Source organism: Pseudophryne corroboree, chromosome 9 (assembly GCF_028390025.1).
Source record: "Pseudophryne corroboree isolate aPseCor3 chromosome 9, aPseCor3.hap2, whole genome shotgun sequence".
NCBI classification, from domain to species: domain Eukaryota; kingdom Metazoa; phylum Chordata; class Amphibia; order Anura; family Myobatrachidae; genus Pseudophryne; species Pseudophryne corroboree.
Genome location: NC_086452.1, coordinates 313244435 through 313262756, shown reverse-complemented (window position 1 = coordinate 313262756; position 18322 = coordinate 313244435). Strand labels below are relative to the sequence as shown.

Here is an 18322-nt window from a genome sequence, read left to right as displayed (position 1 = left end):
CTTTTTTCCAAAAGAAAATTGCATTAATGCCAGCAATTCAGACTTTTTTTTTTTACAGCAGCCATTTATATACAACCTTCCTTTGTTCCCCCTGTGTAGAACCTTTAGAAATAAATGTAATTGTTAAATCTCTACAACTTCCTCCCTTTGAACCATTGGAGTCATTAGACCTTAAGATGTTAATATGGAAAACAGTTTTCATCTTGGTTATCTATTCTGCCAGAAAAGTTTCTGAGCTTTAGAGTTTCTGAGCTTTAGCTCTCCTTTTGGTTAACCCAGTGGTTCCCAAACTTTTTTCACGGGCACCCTAGAGTATCAGATTTTTTTTTCACAGCACTACTAGGCCAACGCTTTCTTTATTGAGAAATTCTGAAAAAAATATTAAACAAAGTAAATTGTGTTTATATGTCATCCTAAGGGTCAGTTATGTGATGAGGGACAGGATTCCCTTCTGTTTGTTCACATATGTTATGATTGGCAGCCACAAGCACTGATTTTGCCTGTTATATTGACCATAAATAATTTGAATTGATGCTGGATCACCAACCCGGGAAACCTCAGGGTGCCACGGCACACTGTTTGAGAACCACTGGGTTAATCCTTTTAAAACTTCTGTAAAGATACAGCTATGTTACGAACCAAATAATCCTTTTAGTCTAAAGTAATGTCCTGTTATCATATTAATCAGGAAATTGTTGTTGCCTCCTTACCAAACAATGATCAGATGGATTCTATGGGCTGTCTCTGTTCTTTGGGCTTAGTAGGTGCTATAGCCTACTGTATGGTGTTCTTATTTTTTTGTACACTTTACATAGTTCCTGTTCGTATAAGCTCTATTTTTCCTACCTTACCTCTGTCTTAAGGAGTTTGCTAGTTTAAATGTTTCTTGAATGACAGTAATTGTTTGTAAAGAGGGGAAGGAGCCTGTGCCAAAAGGTTTATTTTTAGAAGTGCCCAGGATCAGAGGCATCACTAACCTTTGAAACACCCGGTGTGGCAGTTGGAATCAATAAGCATGCCAAAGGCTTGTGCCATCAAAAGAGGAGTGGCCTCACTGGTTGGACATGACATCACTGGGTTAGAGGTGTGACTTAGCATCCCGAACCTGTGTACGTCACTCCGAAAGTCCAGGTGATGCTGGCTGTCCCCAGTGACTGTGTTGGCTGCAGTTACGGCTCCTACGCTGTGAAAGGGACCGGGTGCTGCATGTAATGCTACAGTGCAGCTCCTGGCTCCTGTCACTGAGCAGGAGCCAACATTTTGGTGTCACCCCTTGGCGGGTGACACTTGGATGTGACCCGCAACCCCACACCTCTGTAATGACACTACCGCCCAGATTCTCCAGCTTTGGCAGTTTATTAGCCCCCCTCCCCCACCCCCCAGTCAATTCCGCCACTCACAGAGACTGCCTCTTAATCACAGCCAGACAGGCAGTCCCAGGGAGAGGTGTTATCTCCCCCTGGGAATGGCAGTTCAGACAATGCAGACTCTCTGGCAAGACAGGTAAGGAGCCACTGCCGGTCTCCATTGTTCCCCATGGAATCAAAGTAAAGGATTTATTGCTGAGTGCAAAAATCCTGTCTTTATAAATAAATATATATATATATATATATATATATATATTTATTGTACTCACATCATCACCGATTTACCATTAAATACATATATTTTTCAACAGCTAAGCAAGAAGTTTGTGAACTTACAGTATATAGCCTGCAGTATTGGCTTACTGTATATCTGAAAGGGGATGACGTGGGATTTTCCCATGCTCAGGTGTAGTGTGAAAGGGGTCGCAAGCAAAAATCTGGGAGTTTGCTGAGGTGAAAAACTCAGGTCTGAGCAGGGAAATTTCTATTCCAATATAGATAAGTTTACAGGGTAATTGAATTCACATCATCACCAATTTGTTATTAAATACATATTTTTCAACAGCTAAGCAAGAAGTTCGGGAACATATTTAGCCTGCAGTACTTCTGGACTAAAATCGTGGTGCTCAATGGGTTTGAAGTGATGAAGGAAGCTCTGATAAACAGGTCTGAGGATATAGCAGATCGTCCCAGATTTCCTCTCTATGAGAAAGTAGAATGTGCAGGCGATTCCAAAGGTACGGCAAGTTTGGAATTTTACCCAAGATTGTCTGTTTAGAATGGTGTTATGTTTATTTGTTTAAAATACATTTTATGATGATGAACAAAAAACACACATTTCCAAAAACTGCTACTTTGACTAAATTCTATTTGTATTGTTTGTGTTAACCCAGAGGAAGGGAAAAACATCCCCCTGCCCCGCCCCTCAATGTACATTTCCAATTCAGGGAAGTATATGTGGGGAAAAAATCCCTGCCTGACCCCAATAATAGTAATTGTATACATTCCCTTTATCAATTATCCTCTTGATACCACTATATTGCTGACTTTGGTACAGAAAAAGGTAATCATGTATTCAGGTTATTGGTCACTTACTTCAGTCAATAGGTGATCTCCCAGCCATAGACGTGCGCAGCACATTTTATTAGGGGGTGCACCATCGGAGTGCTGTGTCTAGCACCGCCTTTTGGGCGTGTCTAACACCATCTATTGATGGTCAACGCAATATTAATGTGGGATATAGTGTTATAGATAATAAATCTCTGCGCAAACAAGTAATAGGCAGCCAAGTAAAGTAGGAATCAGGAGAAAAGTGACTCTTCAAAACACCTTTGAAAGATACAAACAGGCAACAATGTCTGATCCTACTCAAATAGGCGCCACCTCATTAATGTGCTCCCAACACACAAGAGAAAATAATGTAAAATGTATATACATTCCTTATGATCGTTCCATGAATCTCTTCATCCACATCAAGATATTGCATATAATTAACTCCACATGTGGGAAGAAACACATAAACTTTTCATGTGTAGTACAGTAAATTTAATGTGACATCATACAGAAAATAACATAGAAATAAGTGTTCCACGGTGGTGTCCCTAGGGGACTGAACAATTACCAGATTGGGTGGAGAACTGATGGAAAGCAGTTCTCAATAAAGCTCTTATTAGTTGGTCCAAAGGAAAAGCCACCCGGGTAGGCAGAAACTCAGGAACAATACTGTCAATCTGGCTAGCATCCAGTACCTTCAGGGCAGCTCCGGAAACCAGGGTCCTCTGACACAGTTCACCAACGCGTTTCAACCCTTTTTGGCTGGGTCTTTCTCAAGGCAGTGTGTCAGAGTCTGATGCTTCCCGTCCTTAAAAATAGGCCTTAACCAATCAGAAAGCCTCTGTTCATGCGCCCCCGGCCGGAAGCGCATCATCCTCGTCGTGACCGGAAGTGCGTCGTCCGCAACGTCCGTTCGTCCACTCCTCCTGTCCTCAAGCGTGTCATCAGCGGTGTATACTAGTACTGGCCGGAAGTGAGGATAACGGTGGTGTTTTTCCTCCACGAACTTCCGGTAATAAGCATATGGAGTAAAAACACCACCGTTATCCTCACTTCCGGCCAGTACTAGTATACACCGCTGATGACACGCTTGAGGACAGGAGGAGTGGACGAACGGACGTTGCGGACGACGCACTTCCGGTCACGACGAGGATGATGCGCTTCCGGCCGGGGGCGCACGAACAGAGGCTTTCTGATTGGTTAAGGCCTATTTTTAAGGACAGGAAGCATCAGACTCTGACACACTGCCTTGAGAAAGACCCAGCCAAAAAGGGTTGAAACGCGTTGGTGAACTGTGTCAGAGGACCCTGGTTTCCGGAGCTGCCCTGAAGGTACTGGATGCTAGCCAGATTGACAGTATTGTTCCTGAGTTTCTGCCTACCCGGGTGGCTTTTCCTTTGGACCAACTAATAAGAGCTTTATTGAGAACTGCTTTCCATCAGTTCTCCACCCAATCTGGTAATTGTTCAGTCCCCTAGGGACACCACCGTGGAACACTTATTTCTATGTTATTTTCTGTATGATGTCACATTAAATTTACTGTACTACACATGAAAAGTTTATGTGTTTCTTCCCACATGTGGAGTTAATTATATGCAATATCTTGATGTGGATGAAGAGATTCATGGAACGATCATAAGGAATGTATATACATTTTACATTATTTTCTCTTGTGTGTTGGGAGCACATTAATGAGGTGGCGCCTATTTGAGTAGGATCAGACATTGTTGCCTGTTTGTAACGCAACATTAAATATCCACCCTTGTAGCAATCCTAATAAAGCAGATTCATTGTCAGATGTTGTGGTGTGCACCAAACAAACACCCCTGATGGCACTCACTGCAATTACACTGCTCCTCCTCAGCCTGGTCTGGCTCCCTCTCTCTTTCCCCTGCAAGCTGCAGCAGCTTACTTACAAGTCAGTCACTCACTGACACTGACAGTCGCAGACTAGTTCTGCTGCTGCTGCTGGAAAAACGAGTAACGTGTCAAAGCTGCTGCCGATCGCCTGCCAGTATTGAATTTGTCTTCCTAAGAGGAACGCTGGCTGCATGCTGATCCTCATCAGTGGCTGGCATAGGCATAGCATAGAAGGAGAGTGGTGGGCATGTGGCGGGTGTGACGGGTGGGCGTGCGAGCAGCATTACGTCACATCACGCTGTTTTTGTACATGGAGGTGGAGCGGGAGTTTGAAAGCCGGTGGCGGTGGCACCCTTGATTAACCCAGGCATCCGGCAGTAATGCAGTCCTGACAGGGTGCAGCGCAGAGGGGACAGTAATCAGCCTGCTCGGCGATCGCTGCATCAGGCATTTGAGATCGGGGTGCCACACATTAGAGGGTGCCTGTGCGCACCAGGCACCCCCCCTGCGCACAACTATGCTCCCAGCTCTGATCCCTTGTCAGATATCCATATCAGTATTCTGCAGAACGACATCATACCCTCCAACTATACCTTTTTGGCAGGTACAGTACCTTTTCTCTGACGTCCTAGTGGATGCTGGGAACTCCGTAAGGACCATGGGGAATAGCGGCTCCGCAGGAGACTGGGCACATCTAAAGAAAGCTTTAGGACTATCTGGTGTGCACTGGCTCCTCCCCCTATGACCCTCCTCCAAGCCTCAGTTAGATTTTTGTGCCCGACCGAGCAGGGTGCAATCTAGGAGCTCTCCTGAGCTTCTTAGAAAAAGTTAGTTTTAGGTTTTTTATTTTCAGTGAGACCTGCTGGCAACAGGCTCACTGCATCGAGGGACTAAGGGGAGAAGAAGCGAACCTGCCTGCTTGCAGCCAGCTTGGGCTTCTTAGGCTACTGGACACCATTAGCTCCAGAGGGACCGAACACAGGCCCAGCCTCGGAGTCCGGTCCCAGAGCCGCGCCGCCGGCCCCCTTACAGAGCCAGAAGCAAGAAGAGGTCCGGAAAATCGGCGGCAGAAGACATCAGTCTTCACCAAGGTAGCGCACAGCACTGCAGCTGTGCGCCATTGCTCCTCATGCACACCACACACTCCGGTCACTGAGGGTGCAGGGCGCTGGGGGGGGCGCCCTGAGCAGCAATATAAACACCTTGGCTGGCAAAAATACATCACATATAACCCCCAGGGCTATATGGATGTATATTAACCCCTGCCAGATTCCATAAAAATGCGGGAGAAAAGTCAGCGAAAAAGGGGCGGAGCCTATCTCCTCAGCACACTGGCGCCATTTTTCCCTCACAGCTCAGTTGGAGGGAAGCTCCCTGGCTCTCCCCTGCAGTTATTACACTACAGAAAGGGTTAAAAAGAGAGGGGGGGGCACAATTTAGGCGCAGTATACAACATATATGCAGCTATAAGGGAAAACATTTTTTTATAGGTGCTATCCCTGTGATATATAGCGCCCTGGTGTGTGCTGGCATACTCTCCCTCTGTCTCCCCAAAGGGCTTTGTGGGGTCCTGTCCTCTATCAGAGCATTCCCTGTGTGTGTGCTGTGTGTCGGTACGGCTGTGTCGACAGATATGTGGAGGATAATGAGGTGGAGGCGGAGCGAATGCCTGTAAATATGTTGTCACCCCCTGCGGGGTCGACACCGGTGTGGTTGAACTTATGGAAGGATTACGTGAAAGTGTCAACTCCTTACATAAAAGGCCGACGACACGGAACAGCTGGCTACTCAGCTTGTGCCTGTTCCAGCGTCTCAAATGTCATGGGGGGCTCTAAAATCGCCCGCTACCTCAGATAACAGACACAGATGTCGACACGGATACTGACTCCAGTGTCGACATCGATGAGACTGGTGTACCCTCCAAATAGGTCCACCCGTTACAGGATTGAGACAATGAAAAATGTATTACACATTTATGATTATACCCCAGGTACCACATAAAAGGGTATTGTGTTTGGTGAGAGAAAACTATTAGTAGTTTTTCCTGCATCTGAGAAATTAAATGAGGTGTGTGAGGAAGAGTGGTCTTCCCCCGGTAAGAAATTGATAATTTCTACAACGGTTATTGGCAGCGTACCCTTTCCCGCAGAGGATAGGTCACGCGGGGAAACACCCCATAGGGTAGATACAGCGCTTACACGCTTATCAGAAAAGGTGGCACTACCGTCTTCGGGTACGGCCGCCCTGAAGGAACCTGCTGATAGAAAGCAGGAGGTTACCCTATAAGATATGGTCACACACTAGGGCATTATATTGCGACCAGCCGTTGCTTCGGCATGGATGGGCAGTGCTCCCGCTGCGTGGTCAGATTCCCTGTCGGAAAATAACTATGGATAGGGACAATATTTTGCTGACAATAGAGCATATAAAAGACGTGGTCTTATACATGCGTGATGCACAGAGGGATATTTGCCGGCTGGCATCAAAAATAAGCGCTAGGTCCATTGCCGCCAGACGGGGGTTATGGACTTGGCAATGGTCAGGCGATGCCGACTCGAATCGGCACATGAAAGTTGCCCTATAAGGGGGTAAAACTGTTTGGGGATAGTTTTTCAGACCTCGTTTCCACAGCTACTGCTGGGAAATTAATTTGTTTGCCACAGGCTACCCCACAACAAAAGAAAGCACCGTATCATCAAGTACAGTCCTTTCGGCCCCAGAAAAACAAGTGGGCTAGAGGCTCATCCATTCTGCCGAGAGGCAAAGGTAGAGGAAAAAAGCTGCAACACACAGCTAGTTCCCAAGAGCAGAAGTCCTCCCTGCGTCCGGTAGGTCCACAGCATGGTGCTGGGGCTGCTCAGGCGGACCCGGGTACGGTGGGGGCCCGTCTCAGATATTTCAGCGGACAGTGGGCTCTCTCACATGGATCCCTGGGTCCTTCAAGTAGTATCTCAGGGGTACAGGCTGGAGTTTGAGACGTTCTTCCCCCCGCCGTTTCCTAAAATCTGCCTTACCGGCACCTCCCTCTGCCAGGGAGACGGTGTTGGTGGATATTCAACACTATAATCACAACAAGTGATTGTCAAGGTGCCCCTCCTTCAGCAAGGAAGGGGTTACTATTCCACAGTGGTTGTGGTACCGCAACGGTTCGGTGAGACCCATCTTGAAATTAAAATACTTGAACTTTTATATCAGAAGATTCAAGTTCAAGATGGAATCGCTCAGGGCGCTTATTACGAGCCTGGACGAGGGGGATTACAGGGTCTCCCTGGACATCAAGGATGCGTACCTGCATGTCCCCATTCCCCCCCCCTCACCAGGAGTACCTCAGATATGTGGTACAGGACTGTCACTATCAGTTCCAGACGCGGCCGTTGGAGTTGTCCACGGCACCGAAGGTCTTTACCTAGGTAATGGCCGAAGTGATGATACTCCTTCGCAAGAAGGAAGTTTTTATTATCCCGTACTTGGACAATCTCCTGATAAAGGCGAGGTCCAAAGAACAGTTGGTAGTGGGGGTAGCACTCTCTCGGGAAGTGCTACAACAGCACGACTGGATTCTCAATATTCCAAAGTCACAGCTGGTCCCGACGACACGTCTTCTGTTCCTGGGAATGTTTCTGAACGCAGACCAGAAAAGAGTGTTTCTTCCAGTGGAAAAAGCCGAGGAGTTGTCATCTCTAGTCAGAGACATCCTAAAACCAGGACAGGTGTCGGTACATCAATGCACACAAGTCCTGGGAAAAATGGTAGCTTCGTACGAAGCATAATTCCATTCGGAAGACTCCACGCAAGGACGTTCCAGTGGGACCTGTGGGACTAATGGTCCGGGTCCCATGTACAGATACAACAGCGGATAACCCTGTCAGCAAGAAACAGGGTGTCGCTGCTGTGGTGGCTGCAGAGGGCTCATCTACTAGTGGGCCGCAGATTCGGAATACAGGACTGGGTCCTGGCGACCACGGATGCCAGCCTTCGGGGCTGGGGTGCAGTCACACAGGGAAGAAATTTCCAAGGAGATTTCGCTTCACATATATATTCTGCAGCTAAGGGCCATTTACAATGCCCTAAGACAAGCAAGGCCCCTGCTTCAGAACCAGCCGGTACTGATCCAATCAGACGACATCACGGCGGTCGCCCATGTACACAGACAGGGCGGCACAAGAAGCAGGATGGCGATGGCAGAAGCCACAAGGATTCTCCGATGGGCGACCTACACCCAGGAGAATGGGGACTTCATCCAGAAGTTTTCCAAATGCGGGTAAACCGTTGGGAATGACCACGGGTGGACATGATGGCGTCCCGCCTCAACAAGAAGTTGAAAAGATATTGCGCCAGGTCAAGGGACCCTCAGGCGATCGCTGGGGACGCTCTAGTGACACCGTGGGTGTACCAGTCGGTTTATGTGTCTCCTCCTCTACCTCTCATACCCAAGGTACTGAGAATAATAAGAAGGCGAGGAGTGAAAACCATACTCGGGGTTCCGGATTGGCCATGAAGAGCTTGGTACCCGGAACTTCAAGAGATGCTGGCAGAGGACCCTTGGCCTCTGCCGCTCAGACAAGACCTGCTGCAGCAGGGACCCTGTCTGTTCCAAGACTTACCGCGGCTGCGTTTGACGGCATGGCGGTAGAACACCGGATCCTAAAGGAAAAGGGTATTCCGAAGGAAGTCATCCCTACCCTGATCAGAGCCAGGAAGGATGTCACCGCAAGACATTATCGCCGCGTTTGGCGAAAATTTGTTGCTTGGTGGGAGGCCATGAAGGCCCCGACGGAGGAATTTCAACTATGTCGATTCCTGCACTTCCTGCAAGCAGGGGTGACGTTTGGGCCTCAAATTGGGGTCCATCAAGGTCCAGATTTCGGCTCTGTCGATTTTCTTCCAGAAAGAACTGGCTTCACTGCCTGAAGTTCAGACTTTGGTTAAAGGAGTACTACATATTCAGCCTCCTTTTGTGCCTCCTGTGGCACTTTTTGGATCTCAACGTGGTGTTGGATTTCCTAATGTCGCATTGGTTGAGCCACTTAAAACCATGGAGCTAAAGTATCTCGCGTGGAAAGTGGTCATGCTGTTGGCCTTGGCCTTGGCCAGGCGTGTGTCAGAATTGGCGGCTTTGTCATGTAAAAGGCCTTATCTGATTTTCTGTATGGATAGGGCAGAGTTGAGGACTCGTCCTCAGTTTCTCCCGAAGGTGGTCTCAGGTTTTCACTTGAACCAACCTATTGTGGTGCCTGTGGCTACTGGGGACTTGGAGGATTCCAAGTTGCTGGACGTAGTCAGAGCCCTGTAAATTTTATTTTTCCAGGACGGCTGGAGTCAGGAAAACTGACTCGCTGTTTATCCTGATGGCACCCAACAAGCTGGGTGCTCCTGCTTCTAAGCAGTCTATTGCGCGCTGGATTTGTAGCACTATTCAGCTGGCGCATTCTGCGGTAAGATTACCGCAGCCTAAATCAATAAAAGCCCATTCCACAAGGACGGTGGGCTCATCTTGGGTGGCTGCCCGAGGGGTCTCGGCTTTACAACTTTGCCGAGCAGCTACTTGGTCAGGGGCAAACACGTTTGCAAAATTCTACGAATTTGATACCCTGGCTGAGGAGGACCTGGAGTTCTCTCATTCGGTGCTGCAGAGTCATCCGCACTCTCCCGCCCGTTTGGGAGCTTTGGTATAATCCCCATGGTCCTTACGGAGTTCCCAGCATCCACTAGGACGTCAGAGAAAATAAGAATTTACTTACCGATAATTCTATTTCTCGTAGTCCGTAGTGGATGCTGGGCGCCCATCCCAAGTGCGGATTGTCTGCAATACTTGTACATAGTTATTGTTAACTAATCGGGTTCTTGTTGTGAGCCATCTATTCAGAGGCTCCTCTGTTATCATGCTGTTAACTGGGTTTCATATCACAAGTTGTACGGTGTGATTGGTGTGGCTGCCTGGTATGAGTCTTACCCGGGATTCAAAATCCTTCCTTATTGTGTACGCTCGTCCGGGCACAGTATCCTAACTGAGGCTTGGAGGAGGGTCATAGGGGGAGGAGCCAGCGCACACCAGATAGTCCTAAAGCTTTCTTTAGATGTGCCCAGTCTCCTGCGGAGCCGCTATTTCCCATGGTCCTTACGGAGTTCCCAGCATCCACTACGGACTACGAGAAATAGAATTATCGGTAAGTAAATTCTTATTTTTTTTTGTGTGGTCTGTACTGATTTTTGGCTTTCCAAGCATTCATTGAAGGTATAGGAAAAGGGGCGTGCCCTTTACTTGTGACCATGCCCCCTTTTCGGATTTGTTCCGATTTTTATGTGTAAAATGTTGGAGGGTATGCAACATGTCATATTTAGGCTCACCAGAAGTGATGTTGTTAATGATTATACATTTTGTATGAGCTCTAGACTGTTTGCTCCAGGGTACTGTAGACCTAATTCAGACCTGTTTGTTCATAGCAGCAAATTTGTTAACAGATGGGCAAAACCATGTGCACTGCAGGGGGGTTGGGCAGATATAACATGTGCAGAGAGAGTTAGATTTGGGTGGGTTATATTGTTTCTGTGCAGGGTAAATACTGGCTGCTTTATTTTTACACTGCAATTTAGATTTCAGTTTGAACACACCCCACCCAAATCTAACCCTCTCTGCACATGTTATATCTGCCCCCCCCCCCCCCCCCCCCTGCAGTGCACATGGTTTTGCCCATCTGCGAACAAATTTGCTGCTACGATCAGGTCTGAATTAGGCCCTATGTTGCACAATGTGTACTGTCTACAGTGTGACATAATGTGAAATAGTGCACTACTATGGTTCATAAACTATACTAGGCCAGTACTATGGGGCATAACATTAACTAAGGCACTACTATGGTTTATAAAATTAACTAAGGCATTATTATGGGTCATAACATCAACAACTGCTGTGGAGAGGTGTCTCTCTAGAAGCACTGGGACAGGGGCCCCTTCAAACTGTTCTATGGGTCCCACAAAGTTCTCGCAACACCCCTGAACACATCCTATTCATATATTGAAAATAAAGTGCATGATGTAGCATCCTAATACATCAAACACTGTTTCATTGGGATGTTTTTTTACCATATCAAAGCGCTCTAGAGTTATTTCAATATGACTACATTGAATAATCAGATATATGGTGTTATATGCTCAAGATATAAGATATGTCAGGATAATCCTATAGAGTATGACATCCTTCATATCATATTTATGATAAAGGCTGCAATATAATGGAATATGCCTAATTACATAGTAAATTAACTAGAGTAATGAGCCCTACACACTGCGGGATCCACCGCCGAGCTGTCCGACGGCGGATACGGCCAACGGGCGACCCAGTGGTGGGGGGGCAGTGACGGGAGATCGTCCATATTGGCCTGCATGCACAAGCGACAGGGCACAGCGATGAACGAGCGCGGGGCCGTGCATCGTTCATCGCTGGTGCCTCCACACTGAAAGATATGAACGGTATCTCGTTCATTAATGAACAAGATCGTTCATATCTTTCACTCATATCGCCCAGTGTGTAGGGCCTATTAGTTACATTTAGGTTCAGTACATTCAACAGCACGTGTCAGATTTCAGATCTCTTGTGTAAAGGACTAGCCACATGATTAAGAATAAAGATACTCTAGAAACAATGGGAGTATTTCAGGGCTTATTGCAGCAGCAAATTTTACCCCTTTTCCATCTACGATGCGGGTCGCACCAGGGAGCCTGACAAGGGTGCTACCCTGCTGAGACCCGCATCGGCCCCTTTCCCATCAGCAGTTACCATCCCGGCATATTGCCGGGTTGGTGATGCTGCTGGTGACACGGCAGGGGCGGCGCTGGGAGATCACATGATCTCCCAACGCCGCCCTTCCATACAGTGTAAACACACGGCTTCCATTTACACTACACCATACCAGGATCATTCTCGTGTCCTACCCAGGTAGCTACCCGGGTAGGATTCCCGGGTCACTTGATCCGGGTTTTTCCTGAGGGAGCCGTTTCCACTAGCAAAAAACACGGGTAAATGCGCGCCTCTGTGCATTTACCTGTGTTTTTTGAGCTAGTGGAAAAGGGGTATTTGTTAGCAGTTGGGCAAAACCATGTGCACTGCAGGTGTGGCAGATACAACATTTGCAGAGAGAGCTAGATTTGGGTGGGTTATTTTGTTTCTGTGCAGGGTAAACACTGCCTGATTTTATTTTTGCACTGCAATTTAGATTTCAGTTTGAACACGCCCCACCTAATCTAACTCTCTCTGCACATGTTATATCTCCACCCCCCCCTCCCCCCCTCAGTGCATATGGGCCCTCATTCCGAGTTGTTCGCTCGCAAGCTGCTTTTAGCAGCTTTGCACACGCTAAGCCGCCGCCTACTGGGAGTAGAGATGAGCGCCTGAAATTTTTCGGGTTTTGTGTTTTGGTTTTGGGTTCGGTTCCGCGGCCGTGTTTTGGGTTCGAACGCGTTTTGGCAAAACCTCACCGAATTTTTTTTGTCGGATTCGGGTGTGTTTTGGATTCGGGTGTTTTTTTCAAAAAACACTAAAAAACAGCTTAAATCATAGAATTTGGGGGTCATTTTGATCCCAAAGTATTATTAACCTCAAAAACCATAATTTACACTCATTTTCAGTCTATTCTGAATACCTCACACCTCACAATATTATTTTTAGTCCTAAAATTTGCACCGAGGTCGCTGTGTGAGTAAGATAAGCGACCCTAGTGGCCGACACAAACACCGGGCCCATCTAGGAGTGGCACTGCAGTGTCACGCAGGATGTCCCTTCCAAAAAACCCTCCCCAAACAGCACATGACGCAAAGAAAAAAAGAGGCGCAATGAGGTAGCTGTGTGAGTAAGATTAGCGACCCTAGTGGCCGACACAAACACCGGGCCCATCTAGGAGTGGCACTGCAGTGTCACGCAGGATGGCCCTTCCAAAAAACCCTCCCCAAACAGCACATGACGCAAAGAAAAAAAGAGGCGCAATGAGGTAGCTGACTGTGTGAGTAAGATTAGCGACCCTAGTGGCCGACACAAACACCGGGCACATCTAGGAGTGGCACTGCAGTGTCACGCAGGATGTCCCTTCCAAAAAACCCTCCCCAAACAGCACATGACGCAAAGAAAAAAAGAGGCGCAATGAGGTAGCTGTGTGAGTAAGATTAGCGACCCTAGTGGCCGACACAAACACCGGGCCCATCTAGGAGTGGCACTGCAGTGTCACGCAGGGTGTCCCTTCCAAAAAACCCACCCCAATCAGCACATGATGCAAAGAAAAAGAAAAGAAAAAAGAGGTGCAAGATGGAATTATCCTTGGGCCCTCCCACCCACCCTTATGTTGTATAAACAAAACAGGACATGCACACTTTAACCAACCCATCATTTCAGTGACAGGGTCTGCCACACGACTGTGACTGATATGACGGGTTGGTTTGGACCCCCCCCAAAAAAGAAGCAATTAATCTCTCCTTGCACAAACTGGCTCTACAGAGGCAAGATGTCCACCTCATCTTCACCCTCCGATATATCACCGTGTACATCCCCCTCCTCACAGATTATCAATTCGTCCCCACTGGAATCCACCATCTCAGCTCCCTGTGTACTTTGTGGAGGCAATTGCTGCTGGTCAATGTCTCCGCGGAGGAATTGATTATAATTCATTTTAATGAACATCATCTTCTCCACATTTTCTGGATGTAACCTCGTACGCCGATTGCTGACAAGGTGAGCGGCGGCACTAAACACTCTTTCGGAGTACACACTTGTGGGAGGGCAACTTAGGTAGAATAAAGCCAGTTTGTGCAAGGGCCTCCAAATTGCCTCTTTTTCCTGCCAGTATAAGTACGGACTGTGTGACGTGCCTACTTGGATGCGGTCACTCATATAATCCTCCACCATTCTATCAATGTTGAGAGAATCATATGCAGTGACAGTAGACGACATGTCCGTAATCGTTGTCAGGTCCTTCAGTCCGGACCAGATGTCAGCATCAGCAGTCGCTCCAGACTGCCCTGCATCACCGCCAGCGGGTGGGCTCGGAATTCTGAGCCTTTTCCTCGCACCCCCAGTTGCGGGAGAATGTGAAGGAGGAGATGTTGACAGGTCGCGTTCCGCTTGACTTGACAATTTTGTCACCAGCAGGTCTTTCAACCCCAGCAGACCTGTGTCTGCCGGAAAGAGAGATCCAAGGTAGGCTTTAAATCTAGGATCGAGCACGGTGGCCAAAATGTAGTGCTCTGATTTCAACAGATTGACCACCCGTGAATCCTTGTTAAGCGAATTAAGGGCTGCATCCACAAGTCCCACATGCCTAGCGGAATCGCTCCGTGTTAGCTCCTCCTTCAATGCCTCCAGCTTCTTCTGCAAAAGCCTGATGAGGGGAATGACCTGACTCAGGCTGGCAGTGTCTGAACTGACTTCACGTGTGGCAAGTTCAAAGGGCATCAGAACCTTGCACAACGTTGAAATCATTCTCCACTGCACTTGAGACAGGTGCATTCCACCTACTATATCGTGCTCAATTGTATAGGCTTGAATGGCCTTTTGCTGCTCCTCCAACCTCTGAAGCATATAGAGGGTTGAATTCCACCTCGTTACCACTTCTTGCTTCAGATGATGGCAGGGCAGGTTCAGTAGTTTTTGGTGGTGCTCCAGTTTTCTGTACGTGGTGCCTGTACGCCGAAAGTGTCCCGCAATTCTTCTGGCCACCGACAGCATCTCTTGCACGGCCCTGTCGTTTTTTAAAAAATTCTGCACCACCAAATTCAAGGTATGTGCAAAACATGGGACGTGCTGGAATTGGCCCAGATTTAATGCACACACAATATTGCTGGCGTTGTCCGATGCCACAAATCCACAGGAGAGTCCAATTGGGGTAAGCCATTCCGCGATGATCTTCCTCAGTTGCCGTAAGAGGTTTTCAGCTGTGTGCGTATTCTGGAAAGCGGTGATACAAAGCGTAGCCTGCCTAGGAAAGAGTTGGCGTTTGCGAGATGCTGCTACTGGTGCCGCCGCTGCTGTTCTTGCGGCGGGAGTCCATACATCTACCCAGTGGGCTGTCACAGTCATATAGTCCTGACCCTGCCCTGCTCCACTTGTCCACATGTCCGTGGTTAAGTGGACATTGGGTACAGCTGCATTTTTTAGGACACTGGTGACTCTTTTTCTGAGGTCTGTGTACATTTTCGGTATCGCCTGCCTAGAGAAATGGAACCTAGATGGTATTTGGTACCGGGGACACAGTACCTCCAACAAGTCTCTAGTTGGCTCTGCAGTAATGATGGATACCGGAACCACGTTTCTCACCACCCAGGATGCCAAGGCCTCAGTTATCCGCTTTGCAGTAGGATGACTGCTGTGATATTTCATCTTCCTCGCAAAGGACTGTTGAACAGTCAATTGCTTACTGGAAGTAGTACAAGTGGGCTTACGACTTCCCCTCTGGGATGACCATCGACTCCCAGCGGCAACAACAGCAGCGCCAGCAGCAGTAGGCGTTACACGCAAGGATGCATCGGAGGAATCCCAGGCAGGAGAGGACTCGTCAGACTTGCCAGTGACATGGCCTGCAGGACTATTGGCATTCCTGGGGAAGGAGGAAATTGACACTGAGGGAGTTGGTGGGGTGGTTTGCGTGAGCTTGGTTACAAGAGGAAGGGATTTACTGGTCAGTGGACTGCTTCCGCTGTCACCCAAAGTTTTTGAACTTGTCACTGACTTATTATGAATGCGCTGCAGGTGACGTATAAGGGAGGATGTTCCGAGGTGGTTAACGTCCTTACCCCTACTTATTACAGCTTGACAAAGGGAACACACGGCTTGACACCTGTTGTCCGCATTTGTGGTGAAATACCTCCACACCGAAGAGCTGATTTTTTTGGTATTTTCACCTGGCATGTCAACGGCCATATTCCTCCCACGGACAACAGGTGTCTCCCCGGGTGCCTGACTTAAACAAACCACCTCACCATCAGAATCCTCCTGGTCAATTTCCTCCCCAGCGCCAGCAACACCCATATCCTCCTCATCCTGGTGTACTTCAACACTGACATCTTCAATCTGACTATCAGGAACTGGACTGCGGGTGCTCCTTCCAGCACTTGCAGGGGGCATGCAAATAGTGGAAGGCGCATGCTCTTCACGTCCAGTGTTGGGAAGGTCAGGCATCGCAAACGACACAATTGGACTCTCCTTGTGGATTTGGGATTTCAAAGAACGCACAGTTCTTTGCGGTGCTTTTGCCAGCTTGAGTCTTTTCAGTTTTCTAGCGAGAGGCTGAGTGCTTCCATCCTCATGTGAAGCTGAACCACTAGCCATGAACATAGGCCAGGGCCTCAGCCGTTCCTTGCCACTCCGTGTGGTAAATGGCATATTGGCAAGTTTACGCTTCTCCTCCGACAATTTTATTTTAGGTTTTGGAGTCCTTTTTTTTCTGATATTTGGTGTTTTGGATTTGACATGCTCTGTACTATGACATTGGGCATCGGCCTTGGCAGACGACGTTGCTGGCATTTCATCGTCTCGGCCATGACTAGTGGCAGCAGCTTCAGCACGAGGTGGAAGTGGATCTTGATCTTTCCCTAATTTTGGAACCTCAACTTTTTTGTTCTCCATATTTTATAGGCAGAACTAAAAGGCACCTCAGGTAAACAATGGAGATGGATGGATTGGATACTAGTATACAATTATGGACGGACTGCCACGGTTAGGTGGTATAAAAAAACCACGGTTAGGTGGTATATATTATAATAATAATACAATTATGGATGGACGGACTGCCTGCCGACTGCCGACACAGAGGTAGCCACAGCCGTGAACTACCGCACTGTACACTGGTTGATAAAGAGATAGTAGTATACTCGTAACAATTAGGATGACACTATGACGGTATAAAGAATGAAAAAAAAACCACGGTTAGGTGGTAGGTATATAATAATAAATAATACAATTCTGGTCGGACGGACTGCCTGCCGTGTGCCGACACAGAGGTAGCCACAGCCGTGAACTACCGCACTGTACACTGGTTGATAAAGAGATAGTAGTATACTCGTAACAATTAGGATGACACTATGACGGTATAAAGAATGAAAAAAAAAACCACGGTTAGGTGGTAGGTATATAATAATAAATAATACAATTCTGGTCGGACGGACTGCCTGCCGTGTGCCGACACAGAGGTAGCCACAGCCGTGAACTACCGCACTGTACACTGGTTGATAAAGAGATAGTAGTATACTCGTAACAATTAGGATGACACTATGACGGTATAAAGAATGAAAAAAAAACCACGGTTAGGTGGTAGGTATATAATAATAAATAATACAATTCTGGTCGGACGGACTGCCTGCCGTGTGCCGACACAGAGGTAGCCACAGCCGTGAACTACCGCACTGTACACTGGTTGATAAAGAGATAGTAGTATACTCGTAACAATTAGGATGACACTATGACGGTATAAAGAATGAAAAAAAAACCACGGTTAGGTGGTAGGTATATAATAATAAATAATACAATTCTGGTCGGACGGACTGCCTGCCGTGTGCCGACACAGAGGTAGCCACAGCCGTGAACTACCGCACTGTACACTGGTTGATAAAGAGATAGTAGTATACTCGTAACAATTAGGATGACACTATGACGGTATAAAGAATGAAAAAAAAAACACGGTTAGGTGGTAGGTATATAATAATAAATAATACAATTCTGGTCGGACGGACTGCCTGCCGTGTGCCGACACAGAGGTAGCCACAGCCGTGAACTACCGCACTGTACACTGGTTGATAAAGAGATAGTAGTATACTCGTAACAATTAGGATGACACTATGACGGTATAAAGAATGAAAAAAAAAACCACGGTTAGGTGGTAGGTATATAATAATAAATAATACAATTCTGGTCGGACGGACTGCCTGCCGTGTGCCGACACAGAGGTAGCCACAGCCGTGAACTACCGCACTGTACACTGGTTGATAAAGAGATAGTAGTATACTCGTAACAATTAGGATGACACTATGACGGTATAAAGAATGAAAAAAAAAACCACGGTTAG

General features: G+C 47.4%; 1 protein-coding gene across 1 annotated transcript in view; it reads left to right on the top strand.

Moving 5' to 3' along the window:
• The window catches only part of LOC134958081 (cytochrome P450 2D15), a 210769-nt gene that overhangs the window by 95041 nt on the left and 97406 nt on the right, over positions 1 to 18322 (top strand). Inside the window, exon 2 of the mRNA XM_063940440.1 lies at positions 1933 to 2104. Coding sequence (XP_063796510.1) covers positions 1933 to 2104 — 172 coding nt within the window. The remainder of the gene's footprint in view (positions 1 to 1932; positions 2105 to 18322) is intronic.